This window comes from Pseudorca crassidens, chromosome 7 (genome assembly GCF_039906515.1).
Source record: "Pseudorca crassidens isolate mPseCra1 chromosome 7, mPseCra1.hap1, whole genome shotgun sequence".
NCBI classification, from domain to species: domain Eukaryota; kingdom Metazoa; phylum Chordata; class Mammalia; order Artiodactyla; family Delphinidae; genus Pseudorca; species Pseudorca crassidens.
In genome coordinates, this window is record NC_090302.1 from 37365535 (window position 1) to 37381020 (window position 15486).

At 37.6% G+C, this 15486-nt stretch overlaps 1 protein-coding gene across 4 annotated transcripts in view; it reads right to left on the reverse strand.

Annotated features, from left to right (window-relative positions):
- The window catches only part of UNC13B (unc-13 homolog B), a 222275-nt gene that overhangs the window by 137532 nt on the left and 69257 nt on the right, over positions 1-15486 (reverse strand). For all 4 annotated transcript variants that reach the window (XM_067744051.1, XM_067744047.1, XM_067744046.1 and 1 more), the window contains exons 6-7: positions 13693-13766; positions 8145-8202 (exon numbers count right to left, since the gene is read on the reverse strand). In XM_067744051.1, coding sequence (XP_067600152.1) covers positions 8145-8202; positions 13693-13766 — 132 coding nt within the window. The remainder of the gene's footprint in view (positions 1-8144; positions 8203-13692; positions 13767-15486) is intronic.

Here is a 15486-nt window from a genome sequence, read left to right on the forward strand (position 1 = left end):
ATTTTCAAATTTTGCTATTTAAATAATTTTGCAGTGAACATCTTTCTATACAAATTCTTGTCTATTTCCTGATTATTTAGGACAAATTTCCAGAAATTCAACTGTTGAATCAAAGGTCATGAATTTTTAAAGGCTCTTGGTATGTATTGCCAAATGGCTTCCCAGAAACCCATACTAGTGTACACTGCCATCTGCAGTAGACATTATAATTAGAATAAAATATTTTTCTGATTGAATAAAAAATCAGTGTCATAAATGACTAAAAAGGCAAGTTTTTTTTAAATTAAAGGAGTTAAAGATTCAGGACAACCAAATAAAAATGTGTGATTCTTGATTAGATCATACGCTGGTGGGGAAGGATGGCTATAAAAATACTTGGGGGACAATTGTGGAATTCTGAATATGAACTGTATATTAGATATTATTGTAGCAATGTTAAATTTCCTGATTCTGATAATGGTATTTTAGTTATATAGACTGTTCTATCTCTTAGGAGACACATGCTGATGTGTCATAAAGTCTGAAGCTTATATTCAAATGATTCAGAAAATACTCATTTGTATTTTTACATATGTATATAGGGGGACAGAAATGGGAAAGAGTGGTAGCGAGGAAGAGAAGCAAATGTGGCAAGATGTTAATTACTGAATCTAGTAAAGGGTAAATGCCACTTCCATTTTTAAACTTACAGTTTAAAATTTTTCAAAAAAAATGTATTAGAGAGCGTCTCCCCACAACTATGGTGCCTGCTGGCAGCTGGTGGGGGACTCTGACCCCCAAGGAGATGGGAGGAACCCCAGAGTGAGCCGGTAGGATGTAGGGGGACCAAGGGGAGAGGAGAAGTGGAGGCCAGACAAGATCAGTGCCCCTGAGGCCAGGGAGATCAGGAGAGGCAGGTGGGAGGGAGTCTGGCCCACTCAGGCCACGGAGACTGCTGAGCTCCCAAGCTGCTTCCCCACAAGCCCCGTCCAGGCCACGTGGGTCCTGGAGGCACAGGAAGGAGGCCGAGGGGAGAATAGGAGAGGTAGGCGGGAGGGGCCATCCCGGAGGAGCGAAAGAGGAGAGGAGGGCGACTGCCCCGCCCAATCGGGCCCAGGGAGCCTACTGAGCTCCCAGGGCATCCCCTGCCCTCCAAGCCCCCTCCAGGCTGTGTGGGTCTTTCTGGGCATAGGAGGGAGGCCGGGAAGATCAGGAGAGGCAGGCAGGAGGGGCCCTCCCAGACCCCAGACTGGAATGGCGAGAGAGGAGGGCGTTTGCCCCACCCACTCGAGCCCAGGAAGCCTGCTGGGCTCCCAGGTGAGGTCCCCTGCCCTCTGAGAGCAGGGGTGGGGGGCACACCTGGGCCCCTACTGTTCCTTGAGCCTAAACCCCACTCCACACAGCCCCCAGAGCCTTTTCCAACCCCGTGAGTCCTGAGCATTGGCCCCACCCCCCACCCAAACCTCGCCCTTGCTTAGGCCCCACCCTCCACAGCCAAGGCCTTCCCCCACAACCCTTTTTTTTTTTCTTTTCCCTCCTCCTCTTTTTTACTATTGTGGTACTGATGTACCTTCCGGTTATTGATTCATCTATATTTTTATTTTTACATTCTTTCTAACACATCTGTTAGTTTCCTAGTCTAATTTTATTTTTTAGTTTGTTATTGTTCTCTTTTTTTTTTTTGCCAGCTCAGGGTCAGGCAGAAGTTCCTGCGGTGGGAGCTCCAAGTCCGAACCACTGAACTAACAGAGAACCTCAGACCCCAGGGAATATTCATCGGAGTGAGGTCTCACAGAGTTCCTCATCTCAGCACCAAGACCCAGCTCTACCCAACAGCCTACAAACTCCAGTGTTGGAAGCCTCAGGCCAAAAAACCAGTAAAACAGGAACACAATCCAGCTCATTAAAAAAAAATTTTTTTTAATTAAAAAAAAATGAGACAGCAAAAAAATGTCACAGATGAAGAAGCAAGGTAAAAACCTACAAGACCAAATAAATGAAGAGGAAATAGGCAATCTACCTGAAAAAGAATTCAGAGTAATGATAGTAAAGATGATCCAGAATCTTGGAAAAAGAATGGAAGCACAGACTGAGAAAATACAAGAAATGTTTAACAAAGATCTAGAAGAACTAAAGAACAAACAAACAGAGATGAACAACACAATAGCTGAAATGAAAAATACCCTTGAAGGAATCAATAACAGAATAACGGAGGCAGAAGAACAAATAAGTGAGCTGGAAGACAAAATGGTGGAAATAACTGCCAAGGAGCAGAATAAAGAAAAAAGAATGAAAAGAACTGAAGACAATCTCAGAGACCTCTGGGACAACACTAAACACACCAACAGTCGAATTACAGGGGTCCCAGAAGAAGAAGAGAAAAAGAAAGGGTCTGAGAAAATATTTGAAGAGATTATAGTGGAAAACTTCCCTAACATGGGAACGGAAATAGTCACCCAAGTCCAGGAAGCAGAGAGTCCCATACAGGACAAACCCTAGGAAAAACACACCAAGACACATATTAATCAAACAAACAAAAATTAAATTCAAAGAAAAAATATTAAAAGCAGCAAGGGAAAAACAAAAAATACCATATAAAGGAATCACCATAAGGTTATCAGCTGATTTTTCAGTGGAAACTCTGCAGGCCAGAAGGGAATGGCAGGATATATTTAAAGTGATGAAAGGGAAAAACCTATAACCAAGATTACTCTACCCAGCAAGGATCTCATTCAGATTCGATGGAGAAGTCAAAAGCTTTTCACACAAACAAAAGCTAAGAGAATTCAGCACCACCAAACCAGCTTTACAACAAATGCTAAAGAAACTTCTCTAAGCAGGAAACACAAGAGAAGAAAAAGACCTACAAAAACAAACCCAAAACAATTAAGAAAATGGTAATAGGAACATACATATCAATAATAACCTTGAATGTAAATGGATTAAATGCCCCAACCAAAAGACACAGACTGGCTGAATGGATACAAAAACAAGACCCATATATATGCTGTCTACAAGAGACCCACTTCAGATCTAGGGAAACATACAGACTGAAAGTGACGGGATGGAAAAAGACACTCCATGCAAATGGAAATCAAAAAATGCTGGAGTAGCAATTCTCATATCAGATAAAATAGACTTTAAAATAAAGACTGTTACAAGAGATAAGGAGGGACACTACATAATGATTAAAGGATCAATCCAAGAAGAAGATATAACAATTATAAATGTTTATGCACCCAACATAGGAGCACATCAATACATAAGGCAAATGCTAACAACCATGAAAGGAGAAATCGACAGTAACACAATAACAGTAGGGGACTTTAACCCCCCACTTACACCAATGGACAGATCATCCTAACAGAAAATAAATAAGGAAACACAGGCTTCAAATGACACAGTAGACCAGACAGATCTAATTGATATTTACAGAACATTCCACCCAAAAGTGTCAGAATACACTTTCTTCTCAAATGCATATGGAACATTCTCCAGGATAGATCACATCTTGGGTCACAAATCAAGCCTTGGAAAATTTAAGAAAATTGAAATCGTATCAAGCATCTGACCACAACGCTATGAGACTGGAAATCAATTACAGGAAAAAAAACTGCAAAAAATACACATACATGGAGGCTAAACAGTGCACTACTAAATAACCAAGAGATCACTGAAGAAATCAAAGAAGAAATTTAAAAAATACATAGAAACAAATGACAATGAAAACACAATGACTCAAAACCTATGAGACAAAGCAAAAGCAGTTCTAAGAGGGAAGTTTATAGCAATTCAATCTCACCTCAAGAAACAAAAAAATCTCAAATAAACAATCTAAACCTGCACTTAAGACAACTAGAGAGGGCTTCCCTGGTGGCGCAGTGGTTGAGAGTCTGCCTGCCGATGCAGGGGACACGGGTTTGTGTCCCGGTCCAGGAAGATCCCACATGCCACAGAGCGGCTGGGCGCATGAGCCATGGCCGCTGAGCCTGCGCGTCCAGAGCCTGTGCTCTGCAACGGGAGAGGCCACAGCAGTGAGAGGCCCGTGTACCAAAAAAAAAAAAAAAAAAAAAAAAAACTAGAGAAACAAGAACAAAGAAAACCCAAAGTCAGTAGAAGGAAAGAAATCATCAAGATCAGAGCAGAAATAAATGAAATAGAAACAAAGAAAACAATAGCAAAGATCAATAAAACTAAAAGCTGGTTCTTTGAGAAGATAAACAAAATTGATAAACACTGAGCCAGACTCACCAAGAAAAAAAAGGAGAGGATGCAAATCAATAAGATTAGAAATGAAAGAGGAGAAATCACAACTGACACTGTAGAAATACAATGGATTTTAAAAGACTACTACAAACAACTGTATGCCAATAAAATGAACAACCATGAAGAAATGGACAAATTCTTGGAAAGGCACAATTTTACAAGACTGAACCAGGAAGAATTAGAAAATATAAACAGACCTATCACAAGTAATGAAATTGAAACTGTAATTAAAACTCTTCCAACAAACAAAAGTCCAGGACCAGATGGCTTCACAGGTGAATTCTATCAAACATTTAGAGAAGAGCTAACATCAATACTTCTCAAACTCTTCCAAAAAATTGCAGAGGGAGAAATACTCCCAAATTCATTCTACAAAGCCACAATCATCCTGATACCAAAACCAGAAAAAAAGGTATCACAAAAAAAGAAAATTATAGACAAATATCACTGATGAACATAGATGCAAAAATCCTGAACAAAATACTAGCAAACAGAATCCAACAGCACATTAAAAGGATCATACACCATGATCAAGTGGGATTTAACCCAGGGATGCAAGGATTCTTCAATATACGCAAACCAATCAATGTGCTACACCACATTAACAAATTAAGGAATAAAAACCATATGATCATCTCAATAGATGCAGGAAAATCTTTTGACAAAATTCAATACCTATTTATGATAAAAACTCTCCAGAAAATGGGCATAGAGGGAACCTACCTCAACATAATAAAGGCCAAATATGACAAACCCACAGCAAGCATCATATTCAATGGTGAAAAGCTGAAAGCATTTCCACTAGGATCAGGAAAAAGACAAGGATTTCCACTCTCACCACTCTTATTCAACATAGTTTTGGAAGTCCTAGACACAGCAATCAGAGAAGAAAAGGAAATAAAAGGAATACAAATTGGAAAAGAACAAGTAAAACTGTCACTATTTGTCGATGACATGATACTATACATAGAAAATCCTAAAGATGCCACCAGAAAACTACTAGAACTAATCAGTGGATTTGGTAAGGTTGCAGGATACAAAATTAATGCACAGAAATCTCTGGCATTCCTATACACCAACAACGAAAAATCAGAAAGAGAAATTAAGGAAACACTCCCATTTACCACTGCAACAAAAAGAATAAAATACCTAGGAATAAACCTGCCTAAGGAGGCAAAAGACTTGTACTCAGAAAACTATAAAACACTGATGAAAGAGGTCAAAGATGACATAAACAGATGGAGAAATATACCATGTCTTTGATTGGAAGAATCAATATTGTGAAAATGACTATACTACCCAAAGCAATCTCCAGATTCAATGCAATCCTTATCAAACTACCAACAGCCAGAATTAGAACAAAAAATCTTACAGTTCGTATGGAAACATAAAAGACCCCAAACAGCCAAAGCAATCTTGAGAAAGAAAAACGGAGTTGGAGGAATCAGGCTCCCTGACTTCAAACTATACCACAAAGCTACAGTAATCAAAACAGTATGGTACTGGCACAGAAACAGAAATACAGATCAATGGAACAGGATAGAAAGCCCAGAGATAAACCCACACACATAATGGGCACCTAATTTACAACAAAGGAGGCAAGAACATACAATGGAGGAAAGACAGCCTCTTCAATAACTGGTGCTGGGAAAACTGGACAGCTACATGTAAAAGAATGAAATTAGAACACTCCCTAACACCATACACAAAAATAAACTCCAAATGGATTGAAGACTTAAATGTAAGACCAGACAGTATAAAACTTTTAGAGGAAAACATAGGAAAAACACTCTTTGACATAAACCACAGCAAGATCTTTTTTGAAAAATGGTTCTGATGAACCTAGGGGCAGGACAGGAATAAAGACACAGCCGTAGAGAACGGACTTGAGGACACGGTGGGGAAGGAGAAGCTGGGACGAAGTGAGAGAGTAGCATTGACATATATACACTACCAAATGTAAAATAGATAACTAGTGGGAAGCAGCTGCATTGCACAGGGAGATCAGCTCAGTGCTTTGTGACCACCTAGAGAGGTGGGATAGGGAGGGTGGGAGGGAGGCTCAAGAGGGAGGGTATATGGGGACATGTGTATGCATATGGCTGATTCACTTTGTTGTGCAACAGAAGCTAACACGGTATTGTGAAGCAATTGTAGTCCAATAAAGATCTATTTTAAAAATAGTTTAAAAAAATACATATATATATATTAGAGAGTAGTCAAAAGACAGGAATAGTCTATGCACATAAAAACAAATTAGCTGGTAAACATATAAAAAATGTAAGAGAATTAATAAACGTGCTGATTATTATAGTCTCTTATTTCCTCCTGCCCTCTAGGCATTTGCTCTTTAATCACTTGAACTGCATTTCATCAAATGGACCCAGGAAGGAATGGCAAGAGAAATATCAATCGTTCTATTTCACTTCTCATTAGCAGTCCTGGAAAAAGATTTAAAAGATTAAAAACTCAAAATTAGCTCATTACAATGAGTTTTGGAAATGACGTATAGAATTTAATTCACAACTTGGTCTTCAATTCAGATTCTTGTGGTCTCCCATGACCCTAAATATTTGATAAATCCTAGTTCCTAAATGACAAAAACAAAAGTAATAAGTCATATGAAAAATAGGTTTTCCTTAAATAAAGAAAAAGTGTTGACCTCTGCCAGTGGTCTTACTTTTATCAGGAAAGTAAGTAGCCAATAGAATGGAAGGCAACCAATGGATTTATAAACCATGAATGGAGGTTTTCCTTTTCAGAAACAATATGAAGGAAGTAGTATAACATAGTGGTTCAATGCATAGGCTATAGAGTCAGATTGTCTATATCTGAATATTTACTTCACCACTTACTACCTATGTGATCTGTGGCAAATAACTCCATCTCAGTTTCCTCATCTTAAAAATGAGGAAAACAGTAAAATCTATGTCTTAGGGTTGTTGTGAAGATTAAATAAGTTAGTATATTTTAGCTCTTACAGCAGCATCTGGCATACCATAAAACCTCAAAATACGTTAGCTGCTGTGGTTCTTATTATTACTAGTATTACTACAATAACTACTACCACTATCACCACCACTATCAACCTGCAGTTGCTAAAAGTTTGGCATTGATTCAGAAACACTATAGCAAAACAAAAGAAACACAACATATGCACACCCACCCCCACAGGTTGAAAAAGTGAAAGAGAACTGATTTCAAGTCAGTCCTTCAGTATCTCTTCAAGCTCTTCTGAGAGAAGCTGAGAAGATACCAATATACCAACAATGCACGGCTCATTTCAAGAAGTAAAATGTGTGGTCTGGATAAGTTAATCTCAGAAGAAATGACAAGTTCTCTCACTCAGTTAATCGTTTATCAAACTTTACTGAGGCTTACTATACTATGTATCAGGTATTGAGCCAGATACTAGGAATACAAATGGAAGATTCTATATCTTTAAAAATTTTGCTTTCTTGTCAAAGAAATATACATAGATTATAACATATGATAGGTTATACGATGGAAGCAGAGAAAGATCTAAGCTAGACTGTGGAGAAGGAGGAAACAGCATGAAGATTTCCCAGAGGGGGTAACATTTAAACTGAGCCTTAAAGGATAATAACAGATAAATGGGGACAGAATGGGAGAAAACATTCCTCCAGGGGTAAAAGCAGGCAAATGGAGAAAAAAGAATACCATTGCCCTACCTATAGCCACACAAAACCAAAAGATCTCTTCTTAAAGCTAAAGGACAGATAGCCATTGGCAGTATGGGCCTGAATAAGGTATATTTCTGGAATATCTCCTGTTTATACATACCACATCTCCAACCTCCCCAACTCAAAATAAGCCACATTTAGAGAACTGACAGAAAGTTGTGATTAAGAAGATTCAAAGACAAGTTTCTCACTTACAACACTGGGCGGCAGCAGTAGGCAATGGTTTCCTCTGGCTTTCTTCTTGACTAGAATACTAGAGGCAGAAAGGATAAACAAAAACAACAAACAAAAAAAAAAAACATAGTAAGAGGCCCAAGTAAAGAAGGAGAAAAACAAAACAACAACAAAAAAACTATAGCTACCTATAAAAAGGTTTAGCATTTGACTAGAGTCAAATTTCTTATCAAACAGAAACCGATCATCCTGCTGCTGATTTCCCTGTGTGATCCTGACATACAGGCCAGACTAACAGATATGGCATTGGCCCAATGCAACAGGCTAAAGCAGGATAGCAGGAAGGCTGTTCTGACCAAGGGCACCTGGGCACCATTCCAGCTCTACCAGGCAGCTGTAGAAGGCTTAGCCTTAGAAGTTCAGAGGACTTAGAAAACTCAAATAATATACAGATTTCCCCATTTGGGTGGTAGAACTGAAAATCTCTCTGAGACTTGAGTTTTCTCCATCTTTAAAAAGATGAGGCTTCTTCCCTCACAAGGTCACGTGGGAAGTGAAATTACTTACATAAGCATCTGGTATTTACTAGTGTCCCCTTCCCAGTTATACTCTAACCTCCCCAACACAACCCACCACTATCACCACCTAAAAACAGAGTACTGAAGCCATAGAAAGAAAGTTCTATAAAAGGGAGCCACATTAAGTTCAAGTCTTGAAGATGGACAAGATTTGGAAAGGCAAAACAAAAAGAAAAAGGTATAAACAAATTAACACAGGTACACAGAGTCTGGAAGAAAAAATGGCTTGGTTCAGAGCCCATTGGAGGATTGGGAAAACATAACTTGGTCTAGCAACTTGCAAATATAACTTGCAAATATGAGTTTTCATCCTGACTCTGCCATTTATTAATAAATTGTAAGATTCTGGGCAAGACAGAGCTTCTCTAACACTGAAGGAGTCATTCATTCAACAGATATTTCTTGAGTGCCTATTATGTGCAAGGCCTTGTTCCAGGCACTGGGGGAATAGAGTTTGTAATCATGGTAAAGAGTTTAGATTTTACTCTAGTCTATTGAGAAGGTATGTAAAGTTTTAAACACTAGAGGGATATGACTTCATTATACTTTAAAAATCACTCTGGCTGCTGTGTGAGAAGAACTATAGGCAACCAGAGGGGAAATAAGACTAATTATTGCAATTATCCAGATGAAAATTGATGGTGGTTTACACATGAGTGTTAGTGGTGAAGGGCATTTCAAGTGGTTGGATACAAAATACAAAACACTTTTTGTAAATAAATATACTTTTATATATAAAGTACTTTACAAGAAACAAACTACGATACAAATATCAGAGGTAGACAGTGCTATTACTACTTCGGGGAAGGATCAGGCACAGTTTAAACAATATAATAGTATTAGTAAAACTATCAATCATAAAAAAGTTCAAAACTTCTTAAAGGCTAAACAACCCACTCCAAAGTAACAAAGGGACTTGGTTATAATAACTATTATAAATAATGGTGATTTTTATAGGCAGTACACAGGCACAAGAGTGACAAAATCATAAAACTTTAAGCATTAAACTAGAAGAATTCAGACTTAATAGATGAGAGTAGATATTTCCAGCAGACGTATTTAATGAATCTCTTTCAGGTCCAAAGCAGAATGCTGAAGACCAGCTAGAGCCTAATTAATAATATTAAGAGAGCTAAGGAAAAAAATCCATAATACCTATGTACAAGAAAATAAAAGTAGTAAAAGTAAGGAAAATTATAGGCCAATCTCATTTATGAATACAGATGCAAAAATCCTAGATTACCAAACCAAATCATATGACATTTATTTATCATAAATAAGTCTTTATATTTCTGTGTGAATATGTACGTATATGCATGAATGCTGGCATATAAATTTTCATGTATCATGACCAGAAGGACTTTAAATGAAAGGACAGTTCAATATCTGAAAATCTATTCATGCAATTCACCACACAGACTAAAGGAGAAAAACTATGTGATCAAACAATGCAGAAAAGATCTTGATAAAATCCCTTACTTTTTCATGACAATATCTTAGAAAATCAGAAAGAAAATAGAATTTCCTTAATCAGATAAAGGGTACCTATTAAAATCTACAGCAAATATCATACTTCAAGATTTATGAAGCATTCCCCTTATAGTCAGGAAAAAGACAAGGCTTCCCCACTCTCACCATTAAAAATTACACAGGATGTTTTACACAATGAATTTTTAAAAATAAGCGGTCACCAAAAACAAGGAAAGTCTGAGAAAATATTACAGCCAAGAGAAGCCGAAGGAGATATTACAACTGAATGTAACCCAGTGTCCGTTATGGGGTAATGGAACTGAAAAAACGCATGAAATAAAAACTAAGGAAATTTGAAAAAAACTAAGGATTTTTATTTAATAAAACAAAAATAAATAGAAATATAAAATATTAACTTTTAGTTAATAATAATATATCAATATTGGCTCATTAATTGTAATAAATGTACCATATTAATGTAAAATGCTAATAATAAGGAAAACTAGAGGGAGGGGGCGGGTAAGATGTGATATGGAAGCCCTCTCTACAAACTGCTTAATATTTAAGTCTGTTAATAAAAACATATGTAAAAATTTCACTTAAAAAATAAGACATAAGGATTGAAAAGAGATAAAAACTTATTATTCAAAGATGCAAAAACTAAAAAACCCAAAGGAATCTCTAAACTAGTAGAATTAATAAGAGTTGGTGAATAAGATCAATACTAAAAAAAAAAAAATCGAGCAGCATTGCCTTATATAGATAGCAATGACCTATTAGAAAGTGTAATTTTTAAATATACCATTCACAATGATTAGGAATAAACCTAACAAAAGAAGTGTAAAAAGTGAATGGAGAGAATAGGTTTTCCTCCTAGAAGACTTCTCATCTTTTGATGCTTAACTATATTTATTAGGTTCCTGCTTATTGTCTGTCTCCTCCTATTTGATCCAAGAGGACATTGGTCTTTGTTTTAACTTCTGATGTATACCAAGCACCTACGACAGGGCCTGGTACACAGTGTTCAATAAGTTATCTGGTGAATAAATGACTAAATGAATGTCACCAATAAATGGACAAATGCAAATTTAAATGATAAAGCTCTAAACTCATTAGATTAGCACAAATTTTAAATCTGGCAATAACAAGTATCAGTAAGGATACAGAGCAGCAGAAAAAGTGGAATATAAATTGGTATAATTATTTTAGAGAACAACTTAGCAACATCCAGTAACGTTACACAGAGCACATTCCACAACAAAGCAATTCTATTTCCAGGTATATAGCCAGAGAATCTCCCATACATAAGCAGAGAGAAACAGGGTCAGAGATGTTCACTGAAGCATGCATTTATAATAGTGAAAACCTAATTTTCCATGAGTAGGAAAAGTAATAAATAGTGATACATTTCCACTCTGTCAAGTGGTAGATCCCTAGGCCAGTCTTGACCCAAGAGGCTGCTGTGGATGGGAACTGTTGCACACCATAAGAAAAAAAAAGATAAGATTCTACATTGTGTTTTTAAAATGGTTTTGCAGCAAGTATGACCAAATTTTGATAATCATTGAATCTTGGAGATAAGTGTACAGGTTTCATTTTACTAGTCCTTCAACTTTTATATTTGTTTAAAATTTTTTCATGATAAAAATAGAAAAAAGAAAGGAAGACGCTCCCACTAACCAAAGATGAAACGAGTTTAGTATCAAAAAGAATAAAGATTGCAATGGATTGAAACACAAATATATCAAAATCCATAAATTGATAATAATATCCCACTAAAAAAAAGAAAACAACTCACTGGTCACCTTGAGAAGCTGCTTATGCAACACTCATTATTTTGAAAATTGCTAAAGAGAATGTTTTTCTTGCACGGACTTTATTTCAAGTGAACCAAACAGCTGATGAGGCAGACAAATCATAGATAATAAATGCTGAAGAGATGATATAATTAGAAAATCATCATTGTGCAACCCTAATAAAATAATGATTATTATTTGCTGCTAAAACCATTAGGTAAAAGGCTTGTGAGATCACTTTAAAATGGATGAAATAGGCTGACACCAAGTTGAATCCACTGTGTAATTTTAACATCACTAAAAGAGAGGCAAGATATAATCTGCCTACAAAAAAACAAAAAAAGATAATGTTGTGAAATCCTAATCCCCAGTACCTATGAATGTGACCTTATCTGGAAATAGAGTCTCTGCAGATGTAATCAAGTTAATCCAATGACTGGTGCCCCCACAAAAATCAATGGAAATTTGAACACAGACACAAAAAGAGATGACAACGTACTGTGAGGACAGGCAGACACAACCCAGGAAGGCATGTGATAGTGGAGACAGAGACTGAAATAATGTGTCTATAAGCCAAGGAACAGCAAAGACTGCTAGGAAGCACCAGAAAGTAGAAGAAAGGCATGGGACAGCTTCTTCCTCAAAACCTCCAGAAGGAACTGATCCCACCAACACCTGATGTCAGAATTTTAGCCACCAGAACTGTGAGAGAATAAATTTCTGTTGCTGTAAGCCAACAGTATGTGGTACTTTGTTTTGGCAGCCCTGGGAAACTAACACACACATCAAATCACTGCATTTTGGCTTCCTGTACTAACCTATGGATATTGACCATTAATTGACAAATCCAATGGCTCCACTTCATTACTCATCTTCTTTGCTCTCGGTAATATTTCACACTGTCAAGAATTTCTGCCTCAAAACTTTTTTTTTCCTTTGTTCCATAAACCTTTTTCTGGTTCGCCTACTCTCTCTTTCAGGCAGCTCTTTCTCAGTCTCTTTTGTTTCTCAGGATTCTACCTTTGATGTTTCCCAAGGTTTTGTCCCTGTTCTTCAATACTCTTTCTACATACTTTACCTGAGTGAGCTTGCTACAAATATCTTGATAAATCCAAACTCTATACCCGACCTCATCATACCCTGAGCTTCAGATTCTCACATTAGGTTGCTTACCAGATGTTTCCTAACAGGTTGCTTACCAGACAAATTTTCTAATAGCCCAACATGCCCTAAATTAAAAACCTTATCTTTTCCCTCCACCACCACCAACAAAAACACTCCCCATTCTTGCTGGCCCAGGTTGAGCTGATTGTGTTCTATTCTGTGCACAAAACTCATCTCTGGAAATAAGTTAGGACAGCAGGACTAAGCAATGCAATAGTCTAAACATTCCTAAAAAGAGCACATAATAAGGATACATATCCAAAAATCTGGGAACAAGCAGGAAAAAAAGGCTTCTGCTCATCTGTGTAACAAGAGGACAGATTCCCTAGTATAAGCTTGCTCCCCAACAGTCTAGAGCCAGACTAGGGCCAATTCAGCCACTTCTGGGGGACAATGGGAAGAAAAGAAAAAGCAGACAGATCTTTCTAATAATAGGCAATCTTCTAGCTACCTTTTTTCGCTAATGCAGTTTAAATTCTTTCATTCTTCAACATGTTCCTGAGTCACTCCCTTAAAGCGTCCTATAAAGACACTCTTTACATTGTAAAAAACAGTTCCTACCTCATTGTCAGTTCCCAAGGCATTGATTTGCTCCAATTTGTAGGTCCAATATCTGGCTTCCTCCTCTGGGATATCTATCACAAAAAAGAAGAAACCACATTACCAGGCTAATAATTTAATCATAGGTTGATAATACTTTATTCAATCATACAATCTAAGTTAGAAGGGTGGTGGTGATGGACTAATTTTACTGATGGCTTGGTTCTTGCCATGAACATTATCTTGAATCTTCACAAAAACCAAAATAATATATTATTATTCCCAATGAATGAGAAGACAATATTGTTAAGATGTCAATACCTCCTAAAATGATTGAAAGATTCAACACAGTCGCTATTAAAATCCCAATATTTTTTTTACAGAAATATAAAACCCCATCTATATGGAATCTCAACAGACCCCAAATACCCAAAATATTCTTGAAAAGGAAGAACAAAGCTAGAGGACTCATACTTTCTTATTTCAAAACCTATTAAAAAGCTATAGTAGGACTTCCCTGGTGGCGCAGTGGTTAAGAATCTGCCTGCCAATGCAGGGGACACGGGTTCGAGCCCTGGCCCAGGAAGATCCCACATGCCACAGAGCAACTAAGCCCATGCACCACTACTACTGAGCCTGAGCTCTAGAGCCCGCAAGCCACAACTACTGAGCCCATGTGTCACAACTACTGAAGCCCACGTGCCTAGAGCCCGTGCTCCGCAACAATAGAGGCCACAGAAATGAGAAGCCCGCACACTGCACCGAAGAAAAGCCACTGCTTGCCACAACTAGAGAAAGCCATGCACAGCAATGAAGAACCAAAGCAGCCAAAAATAAATAAATAAATTTTTTTAAAAAGCTATAGTAAATCAAAACGGTATGCTACTGACATAAAGACAGACATATAGACCAATAAAAGAGAATAAAGAGCCCAGAAATAAGCCCTTACATATATGATCAAATGATTTTTTTCAAGGGTACCAAGAACATTCAATGGGGAAAAGCATCCTTTCAAGAAATGGTGCTGGGACTTCCCTGGTGACGCAGTGGTTAAGAATCTGCCTGCCAATGCAGGCGACACTGGTTCAAGCCCTGGTCCGGGAAGATCCCACATGCCGCGGAGCAACTAAGCCCGTTGCCACAACTACTGAGCCTGCACTCTACAGCCTGTGAGCCACAACTACTGAGCCCATGTGCCACAACTACTGAAGCCCATGCGCCTAGAGCCCGTGCTCTGCAACAAGAAAAGCCACCGCAACAAGAAGCCCGTGCACCACAACAAGGAGTAGCCCCCACTCGCCACAACTAGAGAAGGCCCGTGCACAGCAACGAAGACCCAATGCAGCCAAAAATAAATAAATAAATAAATAAATTTACTTTAAAAAAAAAGAGAAATGGTGCTGGCACTACTAAATATAAAATGGACAGAAAACGGGGACCTGCTGTACAGCACAGGGAACTATATATTTTGTGGTAACCTATGAGGGAAAAGAATCTGAAAAAAAAGAGATGTCTATGTATTTTAACTGGATCACTTTGCTATACACCTGAAACTGACACAACATAGTGGATCAACTATACCTCAATTAAAAATGCAAAAATAAATAAAATCTTATTTTAAAAAAAAATAAATTTTTTTAAAAAAAGAAAGAAAACATAGGCAGAACACTCTGACGTAAATCACAGCAAGATCTTTTTTGATCCACCTCCTAGAATAATGAAAATAAAAACAAAAATAAACAAAAGGGAACTAATGAAACTTAAAAGCTCTCACAGCAAAGGAAACCATGAACAAAATGAAAAGACGACCCATAG